We start from the raw sequence: 16,109 nt of genomic DNA, 5'->3' as shown, positions 1-16,109 counted from the left end.
TCGTTAAAGTTAGTGAAACCTTTGAAAGATAATTAGTGCAAGTTGTATTTTTCGTGATTTGGATCGTCTCAGATTTTTCTTATATCATTTACAAATTCAAGTTCATTTCAATTTACTTCCAAAATAAATAGTTCGCAAAAAAAAGTATGCTAGCTAAGAAACAGTTGGCAGAAAATTTCCTGATCAACTTTCATAATAGTTATTAAAAACAAGACTGGTAAAATCATCATATCAAAAAGGTTTAAGATTAAATGAAGCCTCTTAAGAGTTGGCACATGCATTCAAAAATTAACGAGTGTCGCGTTATGGCATATATTTAAAGCTTAATTTTATGATGTATAATTTACGAAACGCAAAGGAAACACTTGATTTTTATAGTTTATGTCGAAATTTTTAAAAAATCGCACCAATGGAGCAATATTTGTAGTTTCAGCGCTTATTGACTTATTGTCATGACATAAACTCTGGGAACGAGGATGGCATTTAATTTGCTTTTTTTTTTTTTTTTGCTTTTTAACCGGTAATATCAAGGATAATTTTACACGTAATGTTTTTAAAAACTAAGAGAGTTTTTGTAAATATATATTAATAACAAACGAATGTTTTTTTAAAAAAGCTACTAATACTATGTTTAGTCATTAATAGCTAAGCTTTTACATAAGAGTTATAAGGTTTTATATAAGATTTATAAGGTTTTACATAATACTTATAGGGTTTTTGCAACCTTTCAAGATCTTTAACAAACCTAAAAGATAAGAAAAAATAACATTTATTTTGTCTTAACAATCTTAACGATTGGATATTATGTAATAATCTTGATAAAAACTCTGCAATTTTTTATGTTATAAAGTTGGAATTGTCGTAGAGTCCCACAATGCCTGAGTGTGCTTTATTTTTAGGTTTAAGCGTCGTTACATTGTAGTTAGGCGTATCATGCGTTGTTATAGTTACAGACGTGTTGTGTCTTCTTGTTTAGTTTTGGCATCATGAAAGTTTCTAGCTTTCCTTTTGTTCCAAAAGAAAGTGAATCAAACTGTAAATCAAAGTATTTTGAGAAAACCTTATTGCAAGTTAATGAATTAAATTCTCTCAAAAAATATGTAATGAAAAAAAAAAAAAAAAAAAAAAAACACATTTATCCAAATGTGACTTTAGGAACTATTTTGAAGATATATTAACCTACCAAAAAATCAGTATCGAATAAAACAAATGTTGCGTATCATTTCAGCCTTTATGGCCTAACTACGAGCAGCTATTAAAAATTAATGATAGAATTAATAATGTTGTTTTTAGAATAAATTTAGTTATTGTTGCTTTAATCTATTTTTCAATGATTTTTTTAAATTTGTAAACTGTAAGATTAGTACCAGAAAAAGAATGATGTAAAGTGTAAGTAAAGCATTATTTATTTAGCTACAGATTGACAATTTAGTAATTATCTATCAAGATAGTATAGATCGATTAGATAAATTACTTTACAATTGTTAAAAGAAAACATCTGTGCAAAATGAATAATATCATCGAGTAATCTTAACGTGTCGCGTCGTGCGTGTAAAAATACTTGCAGTAGGATTAAGTCCGTGATGGCGCGCCATAACGGTTAATTGCATCTCGTACCATTCCTCTTATTGGGAGTGTTCGATTGACCGGGTCAACATATTGAGCTTACTGCTTTGTTTACCACGTTGGTTTGGTGGCATAAGTTAGGAAGTGTATATTCTTTATTGGTCAAAACCATGGGCATATGAGTTATTTTTTTCATCTTCGATAAAGTTCCTAAATTGTAACGTCCGAAAAGTTTTGTGGTTAAAAAAAAATGGACGGAGAAGACGAACGAGCTCCAGCTCCTCCTATAAGGCATGCTTCTCAGAAGGGTCCTAATGAATTCGTTCAAGCAGGTAGCAAACCGCTACCTATAGCTCCAATACAAGATGAGAGAAAGAAGAAAGGTTTTAAAACAATATTCCCCCAATGTATGTGTTGACATCTGACTTTTTTTGCCTATATATAGTTATCTATCTTGATCTTTAATTACACTTAATCTTTTTTTTATTTTTATTACTGTTATTTTTCCGTAAAGTTAGTAGTTTTTCTATTATAATAAGCAATTTACTTCAAGGATGTTTATCAAATAAGTTTTTTTCGAGTTAAGAAAAAAACTTGGTGATAGGAAAACTAGGGGCAGAAAGCAAATATTTGTTTGATAATGACTCCTTTTCAAACTTTGAATACTCAAGAATCTTCAGGTTACCAAAAGGTTCTAAGTTGAGTAAACTAGAAAGCACACTTACTGAGTTCTGTTAGATAACTCTAATTTTAAGATTATAATTAGCATAGAACTGTGTATAGTGATAATTCACTTAAATGAGTATATAAAAAAAAAGCATAAATTGAATGCAGCAATTTGTCCTCAATAGCCATTTTTTTTGGTAAAAACTTAATTATAGATCTCAATTAGTTTTATTTTTGGATTGGTTGGGAGGATTTTGCAGTTTACAAATTTTTTATGGAAGCATGTTAAAGATGTTTTGTAATTTAGCACCTTTTGTTGTATAGCGCAGTTAAACACCCATTAGTTTATAGTTAGGTGGAAAATAGCTATTTATGGCATTTGCATAAACATAAAGTTCCTTCATAATTAAATACTTGCTATTTAAAAATAATATTTAAAAATATTGAATACTTATTAGATGGTTAGATGCCAAGGTGTTATTTGATAAAGAAGTGGTTGACTCTAGTCAGTTAACATTAGTCAGTTCAGGTATGATGTCATTTGTTTTATGGATAAGATATAGTGGATAAACAAAACTGATAAGGTGGGTTACTTTAGTAGACTTCTTTATAAGATTCTTCTGCTTAAAACAAAGAAAACAATTCACAGTTTTACAAGATATGCATAAAGAAACATAAGTTTACGTAAATGTTTTTTTAAGAAGAGTGCTGTAAATAACTTTCTGAGCCAGTAATTAATCTTGTCATTTTATAGACACAAATTTTCTTGTACTAGCATTTAAACTTTTAAGTTCTAATCATAATTTATCATTAATTTTTGTTTTCTATTTGTATATTAGTGAATTCTATTACCTTCATGTACAAATACATGAAATCACTTAACAGATTTTGTTAACATTGAAAAGTAATTAAAGTACTTTGTTAAACTTATCCATTAAATTAAACTTTATTCTAAGAAGTTTTTAAAAAAAAGTATTGGCCTTTTTTTGCTTTTGAAGTTGTTGTTTTTCTTTCCTATATGCCATCAAGTAATGAATTATATTGCATAAATACTTAGGTAGTTTTTGTATTAAGAACAGCCTGGCATTTTGAAATTTAGTCTTAAATGTGTTTTTTTTTTTTAATGTTTTTTTTTCCTTAATTTGTAAATCTAAAATGTAATGGTTTTTAATTCACCACTGTGAAATCCCATTTAGAATTTAAAACATATAGATGTTTGAATTGTAGGACCAGCTACATTTGAAGGTGAAATATGAAAATCATTTTAAGCCAATAGTCAAATAATACCAATAGTAAATTTTGGTTGGTTAGTTACTGATTGCTTGTAAATGCTACTTAAACATTAGATTTAAATTTTCAAAGTAATCAGTATAAAAGTAGAAAAAGGAAGTTTAAAAGAAATAAGCTTAATTAAAAATAATTTTTGATAATTGATATTAGTAGCTGTTAATTGCAATATTAATAAATATAATTGCAATTTTAATAAGGCTTACAAGTTAAAAGGGTTTTAATTAAATCAAGATGAAAAAATGAAAATTGAAACTTATAGTTATAGATATGTAATTATTTTGAATGACTTTCTAAACAATACATTTTCTGGATGGCAATAAACACAAACTTTTTTTTTACACAATATTTTATTATGAAATCTTAAATTTTTTTTAACATCTTTGCTTTTTTTTTTTTTTTATTTTTTTAATTATAATTGCCTAAATATTATTTTCTTTAAAGCAAACAAGAAGAAACCAGAAATTTCATTACCAACTCAATTTTCGCACACTATTCATGTTGGTTTTGACCCTGTGACTGGAGACTTTACAGTAAGTAAAAATGTTTTTGAAGAATGTCTCGTTTATATTGAGATTTTTATGTCAATCAGTTGATAATTCAAAATCCAAATAATAATTTCAACAATTAACATCATAATTAACATGATTAGCTTTGAGAGTTTATAAATACCAGAAATTAAAAAGTGAATATTGTCTTTTGTTCGCAGATTCAGAACAACAACAACATGAATATTAATATTTTTTTAAATTTTAAATTATGTAAAATTTGAATCTCAAAGTAAACAGTTAGAAAATAACATTTACTTCCCGGAACAGAAATTGTCCTTATTAATAAATAAGTGTCAACAATAAACTTTACTATTGGGTTAAGATACAATTTAAAAAAAATTTTAAAATCTTACAAAAGAAATCTCCAATTAAATTATTTCAATAATATTCTATTTCAAAAGTAAGATGAAAGTAGAGTTAAGCATACATTATGTATATTGTATAATATATAATGTTATTATATAATGTATACATAATGTATGCTTATACGTATACAATATGGTTAACAAAAGAGCTTTATGTGATTAGCATTTAAAACAAGAAAATGTCCCAGAGGTAGTTGACAGAATAGTTACTTTAAAATTATACCATTCATAAAAATATTTGAAAAATATTTGTGTTTACAAATTTACCTTCTGCTCTAATCATAATATTTGTTTATGAAATCATTGTATATAGTTGTATTATATAATTAATATGTATAGTTATTACATATTAAATAGATTGTTTGCTGTTTTTTTTGTTTTGTTTTTTTTTTGTTAATGTTATCAAGTTTAAGTAATGTTTAAATAAAATAAACTCAAAAAAGACATTTTGTTAAATTATAGTAATTGATTATAATATATATAATTTATAATTTATAATAATATTTTATTATTTATAGGGTATGCCTGATTCCTGGGCAAAACTTCTTTCTGTCTCAAACATAACACAGCAGGAGCAAAAACAGAACCCACAAGCTGTCATTGATGTTTTAAAGTTTTATGACTCAAATACTAAGAAGCAAGAAGATGATAAATTTATGAACTTTAACAAAGCTGTTAGTCGTAAGTAAACTTTATGTCGGTTGTGAGTTTTTATGGCATATTCATAATCAATGTTAAAGGATTTTTATATTGAATTTTTTACACTTTCGGTTATTAACTTCTTTAGTCATATTTACATTGGTTAAAAGTTTCTTAACAGTTCATTATATATGATAAACAATCAATATAAATTTTTTGTCCCATTCATCAACTGATCTACATATTTTATTGTAAATGAAATGGAATCTTGATTTTGTAATCAAGTTTTACTTTCAAACCAAATTTTTCTCTTTCTTTTGAATCCATTGATGAAATTTAAAGAAACATTCGTGTTATTCTAACAACTCAAGGTTTTTCTAGTTAAAAAATTTTATTGAGTTTGAAGATTTGTTTCAGATACCTTTGAATTATGTCGGATTCTTACTTTAAATTTCAGCCACCTTTGGTCCTAAAGTTGGAAGAATTCCTGAAGATGGTCCTTTGGAAGATAGACCACCGAAATCTGTTTCTAATGTAAAAACTGACCAAGCTAAAGTAGATGCTCCTCCAGCTTTGCCCACACGACCTGAACATACAAAGTCTAGGGTAAATTTATGCATCTTATTTTACAACAGACTTTTCTGTGGGTTTTTTAAAATTGTATTAACAATAAATTTCATGATTTAAGTTTATAACAGCGGATCAACTGGCTGGGTCTGGAGTTAAAGTGACATCTCCGACACAATCAGAGGCAGATGGTAAATTAAGACTTTTTTTCGTGTGTTATTTTTCATTCACCAGGCTTTTTTATTTTTGTTGTTAAATATTTAATTTTATGTGTAAATGCAATATTTTATATTAAAGATATATTTTTTAAATTACCTATGATTAAAATGTAAAGTTTTTTTTTAACTTTAAATACTCTTAAAGTTTGAGAAATTAAAAATGCGATTTTTTTTAACACTGTTAAATTTGATTACTTTGTGTAAATGTCAACTTGGTTTAATGTTTAAAAAAATTACCCCAGTTTGTAAGTTTTTTTTTCCTTTTTCTTGTAGTTATGATTCAAAGTAACCTCTATTTTTTTCAAATTATCCATTTCTTTGAATTTAGCATCAAAAGGACAAGCTGTGAAGAGAAGGAAGATGACAGATGAAGAAATCATGGCTAAACTTAGTAGGCTATCACTATATTGTATTCAATAATTTAAATTGAAGTTGAAACAAGAAACTGAAAGTATTTTTAATTGCTTTTTTCATTTTTCTTCATTGGATTGGCTGTTGTATTATTTAAATGATGGTTTCTGTTTGTATCATCAGGTTTTGTTTAAGTTGTAAAAGTAAAGAACTTAGAAATTATATAAAGTTAATTTAAAGTAATTAGAAAATGTTTGAAGGTCTGAATTTTTAATAATTGAAATCAAAAATAAAGTGTTCATGTTCTCAAGCTTTTTTCTGTTTTTTTTTTTGTTTTTTTTTTGCATATAGATAAATGTTAAGTAACTATTTTTAGGAACTATTGTCACAGTGGGTGATCCTAATAAAAAATACTCAAAGTTTGAGAAAATTGGACAGGGGTGAGTTTCCTAAAACTGTTTTTATTTTATTGCATTTAAATGTTTTACCTCAAAACAAAAATAAAATGATTTTAACGATAAATACTATGATTTTCATTTGTTAGTTACATTAAATTTATTTTTTTACTTCTAAATTCCAATAAAAAAAATAAAAATAAAAATAGTTTTCTGTTTTTACATTTTAAAACTTTTTTTTTTATAGAGCTTCAGGAGTTGTATTTACAGCAATCGAAGTTGCTACTGGAAATGAGGTAAAATGAAACATTCTTTTACATCTTGCAAACCAAAAAATATAAAATATTTTAAAAAGTTTTTCTCCCTCCTATATATGTTTTTTAGATGTTTTTAAATCTGTAAGTTTAAACTTATTTTTATAAATATATTTTTTGTATATCCAAAGGTGGCAATTAAGCAGATGAATCTCTCACAACAGCCTAAAAAAGTAAAATATTTTTTTAATTCTTCTTTTTTTTTTTTTTTTTTAAATTTATTCTTTTGTTAATATTTTTGTATCATGTTCAATCAATAATTTTAGGAGCTAATTATTAATGAAATTCTTGTAATGAGAGAAAATAAACATCCAAACATTGTTAATTATGTTGACAGTTATTTGGTTGGAGATGAGTTGTGGGTGCGTATCTTTATTGTCTTTTTTAGTTTTTTTAAAAAAAATTTTTCTGAAGAAATTTACTCTCTTTTTTAAATAATTGATGCTAAATTGCCTTACAGGTTGTCATGGAGTTTTTAGCTGGAGGATCTCTAACTGATGTTGTCACTGAAACATGCATGGATGAAGGACAAATCGCTTCTGTCTCAAGAGAGGTACCTCAAACTTATTTAATGTGTTCAAAAAGGTTTAGTGAAACAGCTGTCTAAATTTCTTTTTTTTTTTTTTAATATTTTTAGTGCTTACAAGCTTTAGATTTTCTTCACGGTAATGGTGTCATTCATCGTGATATTAAAAGTGATAACATTCTTCTTGGACTTGATGGTGGAATCAAATTAAGTAAGTTAATATATTCGAAACCCTTTTAGATGCCATACTTGTAATTAAATTTGTATGTTTATAAACTTAGATTTCGTTTTTAGCTGATTTTGGTTTCTGTGCAACAATAACACCAGAACAAGCAAAAAGGTCAACCATGGTTGGTACACCCTATTGGATGGCCCCAGAAGTTGTCACACGTAAGCAATATGGGCCAAAAGTTGATATTTGGAGTTTAGGTATAATGGCTATTGAAATGATAGAAGGAGAGCCTCCCTATCTTAATGAAAATCCTCTGAGAGTGAGTACAGATTTATTTTTGCTAGATTAGTAAATTTGAGATTTTTAAAAATTTTTTTGAAATGAGATGTTTTTTAATCTTTTGTAGGCTTTATATTTAATTGCTACAAACGGAACACCCGAGCTTCAACATCCTGAGCGCTTATCGACTGTTTTTCGCGATTTCCTCAACAAAACTTTAGAAATGGACGTTGATAAACGCCCTGCTGCTCGTGAGCTGCTCATGGTAATTTTAATTAATTGCGAGCAAATTTACGTTTATCGACGGTTATGATTTCAACTCTCAACATCTTTCTCAAATTTATTTACTTTTAGCATCCTTTTTTGCGTCAAGCCAAACCCTTAGCAAGTCTTCAACCCTTGATAATGGCTGCCAAAGAAGCCTCAGCGCGACATGGCTAATCCGTTTGCAAATCTTATTGTGCTTCTACTATGTAGTACAAAGAAGGTCTAGGTATATAGGCTTCATCTTTTGTGTAGAAACGTGTGTCCGACTAGATTATCTAAAATCATCACATATGTTGAAACGATCCCTTCTGTAAACAAAGACGAGTTCCTATTAATAATATGTATATACATTTGTTTTTATTGCAGTTTTGAGTTTTTTTTTTAACACTTTGTATGTTTTTGTTGTACAATTTTTCTCTACTAGAGTGTGTTAATTTTTTAACCTTCAAAAATTAGTCTAACATACTGGTATTTTCAGCATTTACTCGTTTTCAAATTGCGCGCGAAACATATTTAGCTCCGTTTTCTTTTTTTCTTCTTTTTGAATCGAAGTGAGATTTTTTAGATTAAAGTGAAAAGGCTGTTATCTGATGAAAAATTTATTCTGCGACCAATCGCTAATTTTTCTTTTAGCTCAGCCTCTCTTTCATATAAAGTTTTACTTTTAGTTTATCGATTTTAGTTTCTGTTTTTGTTTTTATTTAAAAAAAATTGTTGCGAACTTTAAATACGGAATTTAGTAAACTAGATTTTTGATCTGGTGAATTGTCAATATTTTGAATTAGTATATTTTTTTTGTTGCTTTGTTTTTTCTCCACTTTTTATAAAAAGAAGTAAAAAAAAAACTCCTAAAACATTCTCTTGTTTCTTCATAATCAAAACTCGATTTTGATTTTGTTCCAAAATTTTATGCTTCATTTTACACCACATTAACCCCCTGAATTATTTGAACTTTTTTAACATATTGAACATGTTTAATTTTACTGTAATATCATGATGAATACATTTATTTTATAAACATAACCATAATATAATTTTATTCATAAAACAAGTTAATGAATACAAGATTAAGATAAACACCGCGCATATGTTAAATTCCAACGATCTGCTACATTGATTATTCATATCGATGACGAGTCTCATTCGTCAAATGTACCCAAAGGGTTAACGTTGTTCAGCAGTTCAAAAAAAGGTTTATTAAAACAAATTGTGTAAACTTAAATGAGCGGAGAGCATTACATATCACGAGGTTAGAATTATCTTGTTCTATCTCCAAGTTTAAACGTTGGGAGAAAGTTTTTGATTTTTTCTAGAAGTAAAAATTGTTTAAAGTTTTAGCTTTTATTTTTAAAGAAATAATAACTTATACTTTAAATAATTTATGTTTAAGAAATTATTTAGAACAAAATTTATAAGATAATGCGTATTTTAAAAGTTATTATTACTAAAATTAATAACTCATTTTCTCCCAACTCTTAAAATTGGAGAAAATAATTCTAACCTCGCGATATATCGCTGAATGAAACGCTGCTATGTCTAAATCAATTTTGTTTTTAAGTATAAACAGTTAAAAGATAACATCTTGTTTACCTAAATGAAAGACAAAATATTCTGCCAATCTATGCTCAAGTACGTTAAAATATTTTGAAGTATGAGAATGAGATAAACAAGATTTTTCTTTGTGAGCACTAGCGTTGCCGCAGTGCGGTAAAAAATGCGTAAATCTGACACCCTTTGCACATGTTTTCGTTAATTTACCATTGTTTTTTTGGGAAAATTTAAACTTCATTGCGCTTTTTGCTATGAAAAAGCGAAAGTCAAAGTTCTTTACTGTAGCTTTGCGTTAATTTGCGTTAAAGTAAAAAGACATATTACGTATTTTTAACGGTTCTTTTATCTCTGCTTTTTACGGTAAAGCAAATTACCATTTTCCTCTCTCAAGCCAAACTGATAATCTAATAAAATATTAATCATGTAAAAAAATATTTCTATGTTTTTTATATTTATCTGTAATACTTTAAATGTTAAAACAATGAAGACTAACACTTGAACCATGATCCTCTACGGCGATACCCATGATAAAAATCTTTTTTTTTATACGTGTTTTTTATATATTTACTTTTTACTCTTCTTAGATATCCTCTATAAATATACTCCCTCCCCCCTCAGAAATGAAAAATGTGCAATTAGTCAAAGTTTTAACTCGATTCAAAACACTACACATAAACTCATTAACTTAAACGCAGTGATTCATCGCAGAACTTTCATGATAAATTAGTAATCGGGAAGAAACTATATGAAAATACTGATACTTATTTCACTAGACCTTTCTTGATATTGACCAAAAAGAGGTCTTTAAAACCTATGAAGTTTGTTTATATAAAAAGTGAGGGATGCGTTTGTTTGTATAAAAAGTGAGGGAAGCGTTTTTTTTAAGTAAGAATCGCTTGAATATAAAAGGTTTTTCTTTTTTTATTTTAAGAATAAAAAGAAAAAACATCTTCAAAATTAAACTGGTTTTCGATTTTCTATTCGAAAACACCTATTTACACTTTCACATTTAAAAAAATGCACTTATCCTTGTAAATTCCTTTAAATAGCGAATAAACTTTGCTAACGAAGATCTTTGTAATCACCGTCGATCTAAAAAAGAAGTAGTGAAAGAAGTAGTAATAGCGAAACGGACAATATTTAACATATAGCTCAAAGAAAGAAGACGAAAAGCAGCAAAATGCAGCAATCATAGTTTTAAAGCAATTAAGTTGGTTTGCCAACTGTCATGAAATTTTTGGTTTTCTCACTTACTCATAGTATCTCCGCCATTTTTAATTACCATCGGCGTTTAGTTTTTTGGTTTTTAACGAATAAAAACAAATAAAGTACAAACCTTTACACCAGCCATTTGAAATAAATATTAAAATAATTTATATTTAGACATAAAAACCTAAAAGATTCCAGAAAAACAATTGTAATACCTCGCATACATTATGCTAGTTGATTCTAAGCCTTTAAAACGTTGCGCAGAATTCGTATTTAAACCGTCGAACTTGATTTATAATTTTAAATTTATTATATATTTATATATTTAAATTTATTATAATTTTAAATTTATTATTTAAAATGCCGGAAAAGTAAAAATTTCATAAGATTTGGCAACAATGCTACACTTTTTTTAACAATTACTTTTTTTACAATGCTACACTTTTTTTAAACATTACTCACATCAAAGTGAATAGGTTCACTGCTCAACCTCAAACACTGCATCATATTGAAAATGGATTCAATTTTAGTTATATCTTCTTTGATTTCTGAAAACTCGTTTTTTATCTAGACAAAGAAAAATTAATGGTAGCTTTGCTTACGCTTTAAATTTATGTAACAGTAAATAAAATTATATATATTATGTGTATAACTATTGAACACACTTAAACCATCAACAGGCGCTAACTTAAAATTTTTCAGATTTTGAAAAATATATTGAAAATAAAATTAAGCTCAAATTCACAAAAGGTATCCATTTAAAACTAATCACAAATTGCACTGAGTTTAAATTTGATACTTTTAACGTTTACTATTCATTATAAATTGAACTAAAAGTGACAAATAATTTTTTAAAAAGGAAATAAATCAATCATAAAAATAGATGATTTTATGATTTTATTACCCAATTTAAAAGCCTTTAGCAAATTAAGATGTAACCATTAAAACCCACCATTTTGGATGATGTTATGTGTAATTTTTCAAAATAGTAGTTGTTCAGAAATTTGAAATCTAAGAGCAATTTTTGATTTTAAAAAATTCATTTTTCAATATCACCAATAGAATTTATTGTGAACTAAAAAAAAAAATTCATTTTATATTTCAATATATCACTTATAGATTATAATACTTCTAGAAAAAAAAAAAATCTAAGAATCATTTAGTTATTAAAATTTTAGAAATCTTCCACATCTCAAATAATAGTCCTTATAGGTTTGTTTTTTTAAACTTTTACCTTAGGTATTCTTGTATAAACTTTGATATCTTCAATACCAAAGCATTTCCATTGAGGTGAAGGTTGCCTTAAAATGAATCTTAACCCATTGAGAGAGTTGTTGTTGGATAAATCCTATCAAAATGATTTTCAAAAAAATTAATAAAGAATTTGTAAATAATAAAGAATTGAAAAAAATAATAAAGAATTTGTAAAAAAACAAGTTTCTGAAAAGAATTTTTTTTTTAAAAATAAAGAGCTATTCAACATCTTCATTGATGGCTCCAGAAATTTTTTTCTGAAGGTACTAAAGGGGGGAGGGAGGGAGGCAAAGCATTTTACTTTAGGTGCTATAAAGGATATTTTTCTACCCAAGAGTTATCAACACAAACACAAGTACAGACATACACACAGGTGCACTGAAAACTTGGACATCAGTAGTCACAAATAAAGTGAATAGTGAATAACGTGTACTTTGCAATTAATTTAAAGAATAAACAAACATGACACAGTTACCATATTTATAGATTTTACTATGCAAACCTTTAAAACAACTTCAAAATTGTTTCTCCAGATGTATCGTATATGTAAACAATTTCAGCAAACAATGCTGAATGCATTACAACGTCAGAGAAGGTTGAAATCATTCACTCACCATAAGAGGTCTTCATAACAAGACAATCCACCTGTTATTGTGGTTGAGGGCAAAAGCATCAATGATCCTGTCACTGTCCAGGGTCCTTGTTCTTAAAAGATTGATAACAAGAAGTGCAAGGTCACTTGTTTGACTGCCTGTTTCTTAGGTAGTTCTTTGAACAACACAAACAAGAAAAGACTGCACTCATAGCTCACTGATGTTACTGGAAGAGTCAAAGATAAGGATATCAGCTTATAAAAGTCCAGCAATGCATCTTTCTAGAGCCCATCACAGATAGAAAGTCTTGTGTGTTATTGATTGTAAGTCCCTATTCTTTTTTCCTTTTCAGCAGCTGGCAAACTTAGTGGAGCTCAGCTGAAAAGTTCTCCTCTTTAACTCCATAATGAGGAATTATTGGCGTTTGGGGTTTAGAGCTGGCAAACCTTTTAGTAATTCATTAGTTTCTGAAAAAAGATACTGCTTCATTTCCATTAGCATTCTGCCTATAACAGAAAAGAATGAGTTTGTTTTTAGGTCATCCATATTGTCTGCACCTTTTCTTTCTATTGGGGCATCCACAAAAAAAAACTCTAGATGTTTAGCTATTTGAGTCTGTCTTTTCTGCCACTGTAGGATCTCTGTTGCTATTACTGTGTTGCAGCAAAGTTCTTCTGCTTCTTTTCTGAGTGTCTCCCATTTTTCATCTGTGCTTTTTTCTGTTATAGTAGTTAACCAGGTTATTTGCTGCTACTAGATCTAAATTCAGATATCAATTTTGTTATTCTGAAAATATCCTCAAAAATTACCAAATGCAGAACAAACTTCTCATCTATAAGTTTACTAAGAACTTTAACCTCTGTCCTCCTTTTAGAATTTTTTTGGTGAACAACATTGTGCAGTATAGCCATAACAGCTGGGAGAGTTTCTTGACAGTTCAAATGGAATCATACTGGCATGTCTAGTGTCACTGAGTTTTTTTAGTTCTAGGTGCTGTCCAGCTGACACAAGTTTCTCCTGCTTCTTCAAAAGAAGATCATAAACCAGAAAAACTTGTAAAGCATTTCCAATATCTCAAAAAAATTGGCTACAGCATTAGCATTACGTACACAGTCTACTTTTCGCCTTTTTTTATTATGTACACAGTCTACTTTTCACCTCTTTTCTCAACTTTTTTTGAACTCCATTATTGCACTCAAACATAAAAGCAGCACTGTCATAGCACTGATTGACACAGCAATTTATATCAATATAACAATGACTGAGGGTCATTTTGATGCTATCAAAAAGTGAGTCTGCATCTGATCCTTGTGCTGGGGTGAAATGCAAAAATTCTTCCACTATCTTCTCTGAATCTGGCTGCAAATAATGAACAATAACAGAAACTTGACACGGCTGTTCTGTAAGTTATTAAAGCCAAGAGCAGTAAATGTTGGCTCAAGATGGAATCTACCTTTAAGAAAATGCCTAAAATCAAAGCAAAACACAGCATCTACTCACGCTGTATTCCAACCATAATTATTGATCTAGCTTTGCTAAAACTTCTCTGTTGCACTCCAAATAAGCATGATGGGTATTTTGTAGAAGTGGTCATCTTATTCCTTCTAGAGGACTTCTGCTTAAATCCTCTAGCTGTCCCATGCTAACACTGTTAGCTTTATCAGCAGCAGTAGAAGGATTACTGCAGTTTATCTTCATCCAGATTAACATTTTTTTGTGAAACAGATTCCGCTTCCAAAAATCCATCTTTCTCAAATTCTATTTGTGGAACTTATAGTTGCAAAAAACGATTCATATTTGTGCAGTATGTTCCTCTCAGTTGCTTCCCAGAAGTGATAATATATCCAAAGCTCAAGCCAGGTTGCTTGATGGATTTTTTTTTACATATACGTCTTTAAACATTATTAAACAACATACCTGATTAATATTTCAGTTAAAATGTAAGCAGAATTGACCATGACTCAATTACCATGAATGAGATGCCACAAACTTACCTTATTTACATAAATTGTTATAGCGCAAAAAACTAAACAAAAAATACCTGATTGTTGATAATAATGTGGTTCTGACTTTCATCTGCATGATGACAGTGTTTCATCAAGCAATAATTTTTTAATAGTGTTTTGGGTTCACCTAAAATGACAATACATAAATTAGTTACATAGACATATAAAACACATCAATACATTATATATATATATATATATATATATATATATATATATATATATATATATATATATATATATATATATATATATATATATATATATATATATATATATATATATATATGAATACATGTATGTATGTATATATGTAAAAGACTTTTATGAAAAAGTAAATTACCTGTTAGAGAACTTCCTTTAATAGTTATAAAAGAAGTGTAGTTATTACGAAATGATAATTTTGAAATCTAAATGTGTTAGAAATTTGAATTTCATTACATGTTAATCTCAATTTTACTGTGAAGTGTGATATTTAATGCACTACAGAAAAATAAAATTTAACACTTAAATCAAGTTTAACAACCTCTATGCCAGAAGCATTTTGAAATGTGATATCAATTACACCACAACCAGGTATAGCTTCATCATTAAGTCTGATTAACTTTAAAGGCTTAGCTATATACGAAACTTCTTCCATTTTTCATTTTACTTCTTTGTCAACTAAAGATGATAACAACATTTACTAGTAAATGGCTTCAACACAAATAACCTTCATAGCAATCACTCTTTAAGGAAAACCAGAAGAGTTTACAGTATATTGATTTTGAAACTCCAGTTTTTCTAAATCACATGTTAAAATACCTTTTCGTATGAACCATTTGTTTTCGGGTTTGATTATTTCAAAATGAAATCTAATAGTAGCAAATCAAATAACTTTCAAGATGATTTTTAAATGAAGTTCAAATCCAATTTCTATTTCAGATTCACTTTTACCCATTTTACTTCTATACAGTCTGTGTGTAAGTCTGTATAATATAGAATGCGACGGTAAAATACCTACTAACTATGACGCCATTATTTTTAATATCTTTATTATAATGAAGTTATATTTACCATATATTTTTTCAGATATTTGCAAAGCATATCCAAACAAAGGATAATTGTGTGTGTGTGTGTGTGTGTGTGTGTGTGTGTGTGTGTGTGTGTGTGTGTGTGTGTGTGTGAGTGTGCGTGTGTGTGAGTGTGTGTGTGTGTGTGTGTCTACGATATCATAACTTCCCTCACAAGAAGTTTGTCGTATTAAAAGAAAGCCTGTGATTGGAACAAAGTGCAAGAAGTTTAAGGCTAGGACCAAGGGTATGATCAACGCCAATGGTTCTTATGCTGAATA

General features: G+C 28.1%; 2 protein-coding genes across 5 annotated transcripts; one reads left to right on the top strand and one right to left on the bottom strand.

The window, feature by feature from the left end:
- The first annotated feature begins 970 nt into the window (after nt 1-970).
- LOC145191010 (serine/threonine-protein kinase PAK 3-like) lies at nt 971-9,017 on the top strand. The gene is made up of 15 exons (XM_090066546.1): nt 971-1,973; nt 3,964-4,052; nt 4,954-5,116; nt 5,532-5,680; nt 5,763-5,832; nt 6,188-6,250; nt 6,587-6,650; nt 6,853-6,901; nt 7,051-7,092; nt 7,186-7,281; nt 7,380-7,472; nt 7,557-7,656; nt 7,740-7,936; nt 8,024-8,161; nt 8,251-9,017. Exons 1-15 carry the CDS (start codon nt 1,817-1,819, stop codon nt 8,335-8,337), a joined length of 1,557 nt encoding a protein of 518 aa, XP_089922672.1. The 5' UTR covers nt 971-1,816; the 3' UTR covers nt 8,338-9,017.
- Nucleotides 9,018-10,671: 1,654 nt separating this feature from the next.
- Nucleotides 10,672-16,015, bottom strand: LOC149881644 (nicolin-1-like). 4 transcript variants are annotated; one of them, XR_016444921.1, is made up of 8 exons: nt 15,581-16,012; nt 15,303-15,439; nt 15,120-15,186; nt 14,812-14,903; nt 12,158-12,271; nt 11,828-11,934; nt 11,386-11,490; nt 10,672-10,806 (listed from the first exon to the last, which is right to left on the bottom strand). XR_016444921.1 is itself a non-coding variant. In XM_090066544.1 (8 exons), the coding sequence occupies exons 3-8, from the start codon at nt 15,414-15,416 to the stop codon at nt 10,777-10,779; spliced, it is 522 nt and encodes a 173-aa protein (XP_089922670.1). In that variant the 5' UTR covers nt 15,417-15,439; nt 15,581-15,744; nt 15,833-15,977; the 3' UTR covers nt 10,672-10,776. The 4 variants fall into 4 exon arrangements, 3 of the variants coding, with proteins under 3 accessions (XP_089922670.1, XP_089922671.1, XP_089922669.1); XM_090066544.1 differs by lacking the exon at nt 11,828-11,934 and having other exon boundaries at nt 15,581-15,744; nt 15,833-15,977; XM_090066545.1 differs by lacking the exon at nt 11,828-11,934 and having other exon boundaries at nt 15,833-16,015.
- Nucleotides 16,016-16,109: the final 94 nt, after the last annotated feature.

The sequence above is a fragment of the Hydra viridissima genome, unplaced genomic scaffold, assembly GCF_058129835.1.
Source record: "Hydra viridissima isolate aposymbiotic clone 2 unplaced genomic scaffold, HvirCarnegie_v1 scaffold_11, whole genome shotgun sequence".
NCBI lineage: Eukaryota > Metazoa > Cnidaria > Hydrozoa > Anthoathecata > Hydridae > Hydra > Hydra viridissima.
Note: the sequence above shows the minus strand (reverse complement) of the source record. Positions and strands in the feature narration are given on the sequence as shown.

What these genes read in the sequence shown, in the direction of transcription:
- LOC145191010 (XM_090066546.1), top strand. Translation starts at nt 1,817, where the DNA reads ATGGACGGAGAAGACGAACGAGCTCCAGCTCCTCCTATAAGGCATGCT. An exon ending in AAGTTGCTACTGGAAATGAG is followed by an intron (nt 6,902 to 7,050) that starts GTAAAATGAAAC and finishes GTATATCCAAAG; the next exon opens with GTGGCAATTAAGCAGATGAA. An exon ending in TCTCACAACAGCCTAAAAAA is followed by an intron (nt 7,093 to 7,185) that starts GTAAAATATTTT and finishes CAATAATTTTAG; the next exon opens with GAGCTAATTATTAATGAAAT.
- LOC149881644 (XM_090066545.1), bottom strand. Translation starts at nt 15,416, where the DNA reads ATGGAAGAAGTTTCGTATATAGCTAAGCCTTTAAAGTTAATCAGACTT. An exon ending in AAAATGCTTCTGGCATAGAG is followed by an intron (nt 15,187 to 15,302) that starts GTTGTTAAACTT and finishes TAACACATTTAG; the next exon opens with ATTTCAAAATTATCATTTCG. An exon ending in ACATTATTATCAACAATCAG is followed by an intron (nt 12,272 to 14,811) that starts GTATTTTTTGTT and finishes TCATTTTGATAG; the next exon opens with GATTTATCCAACAACAACTC.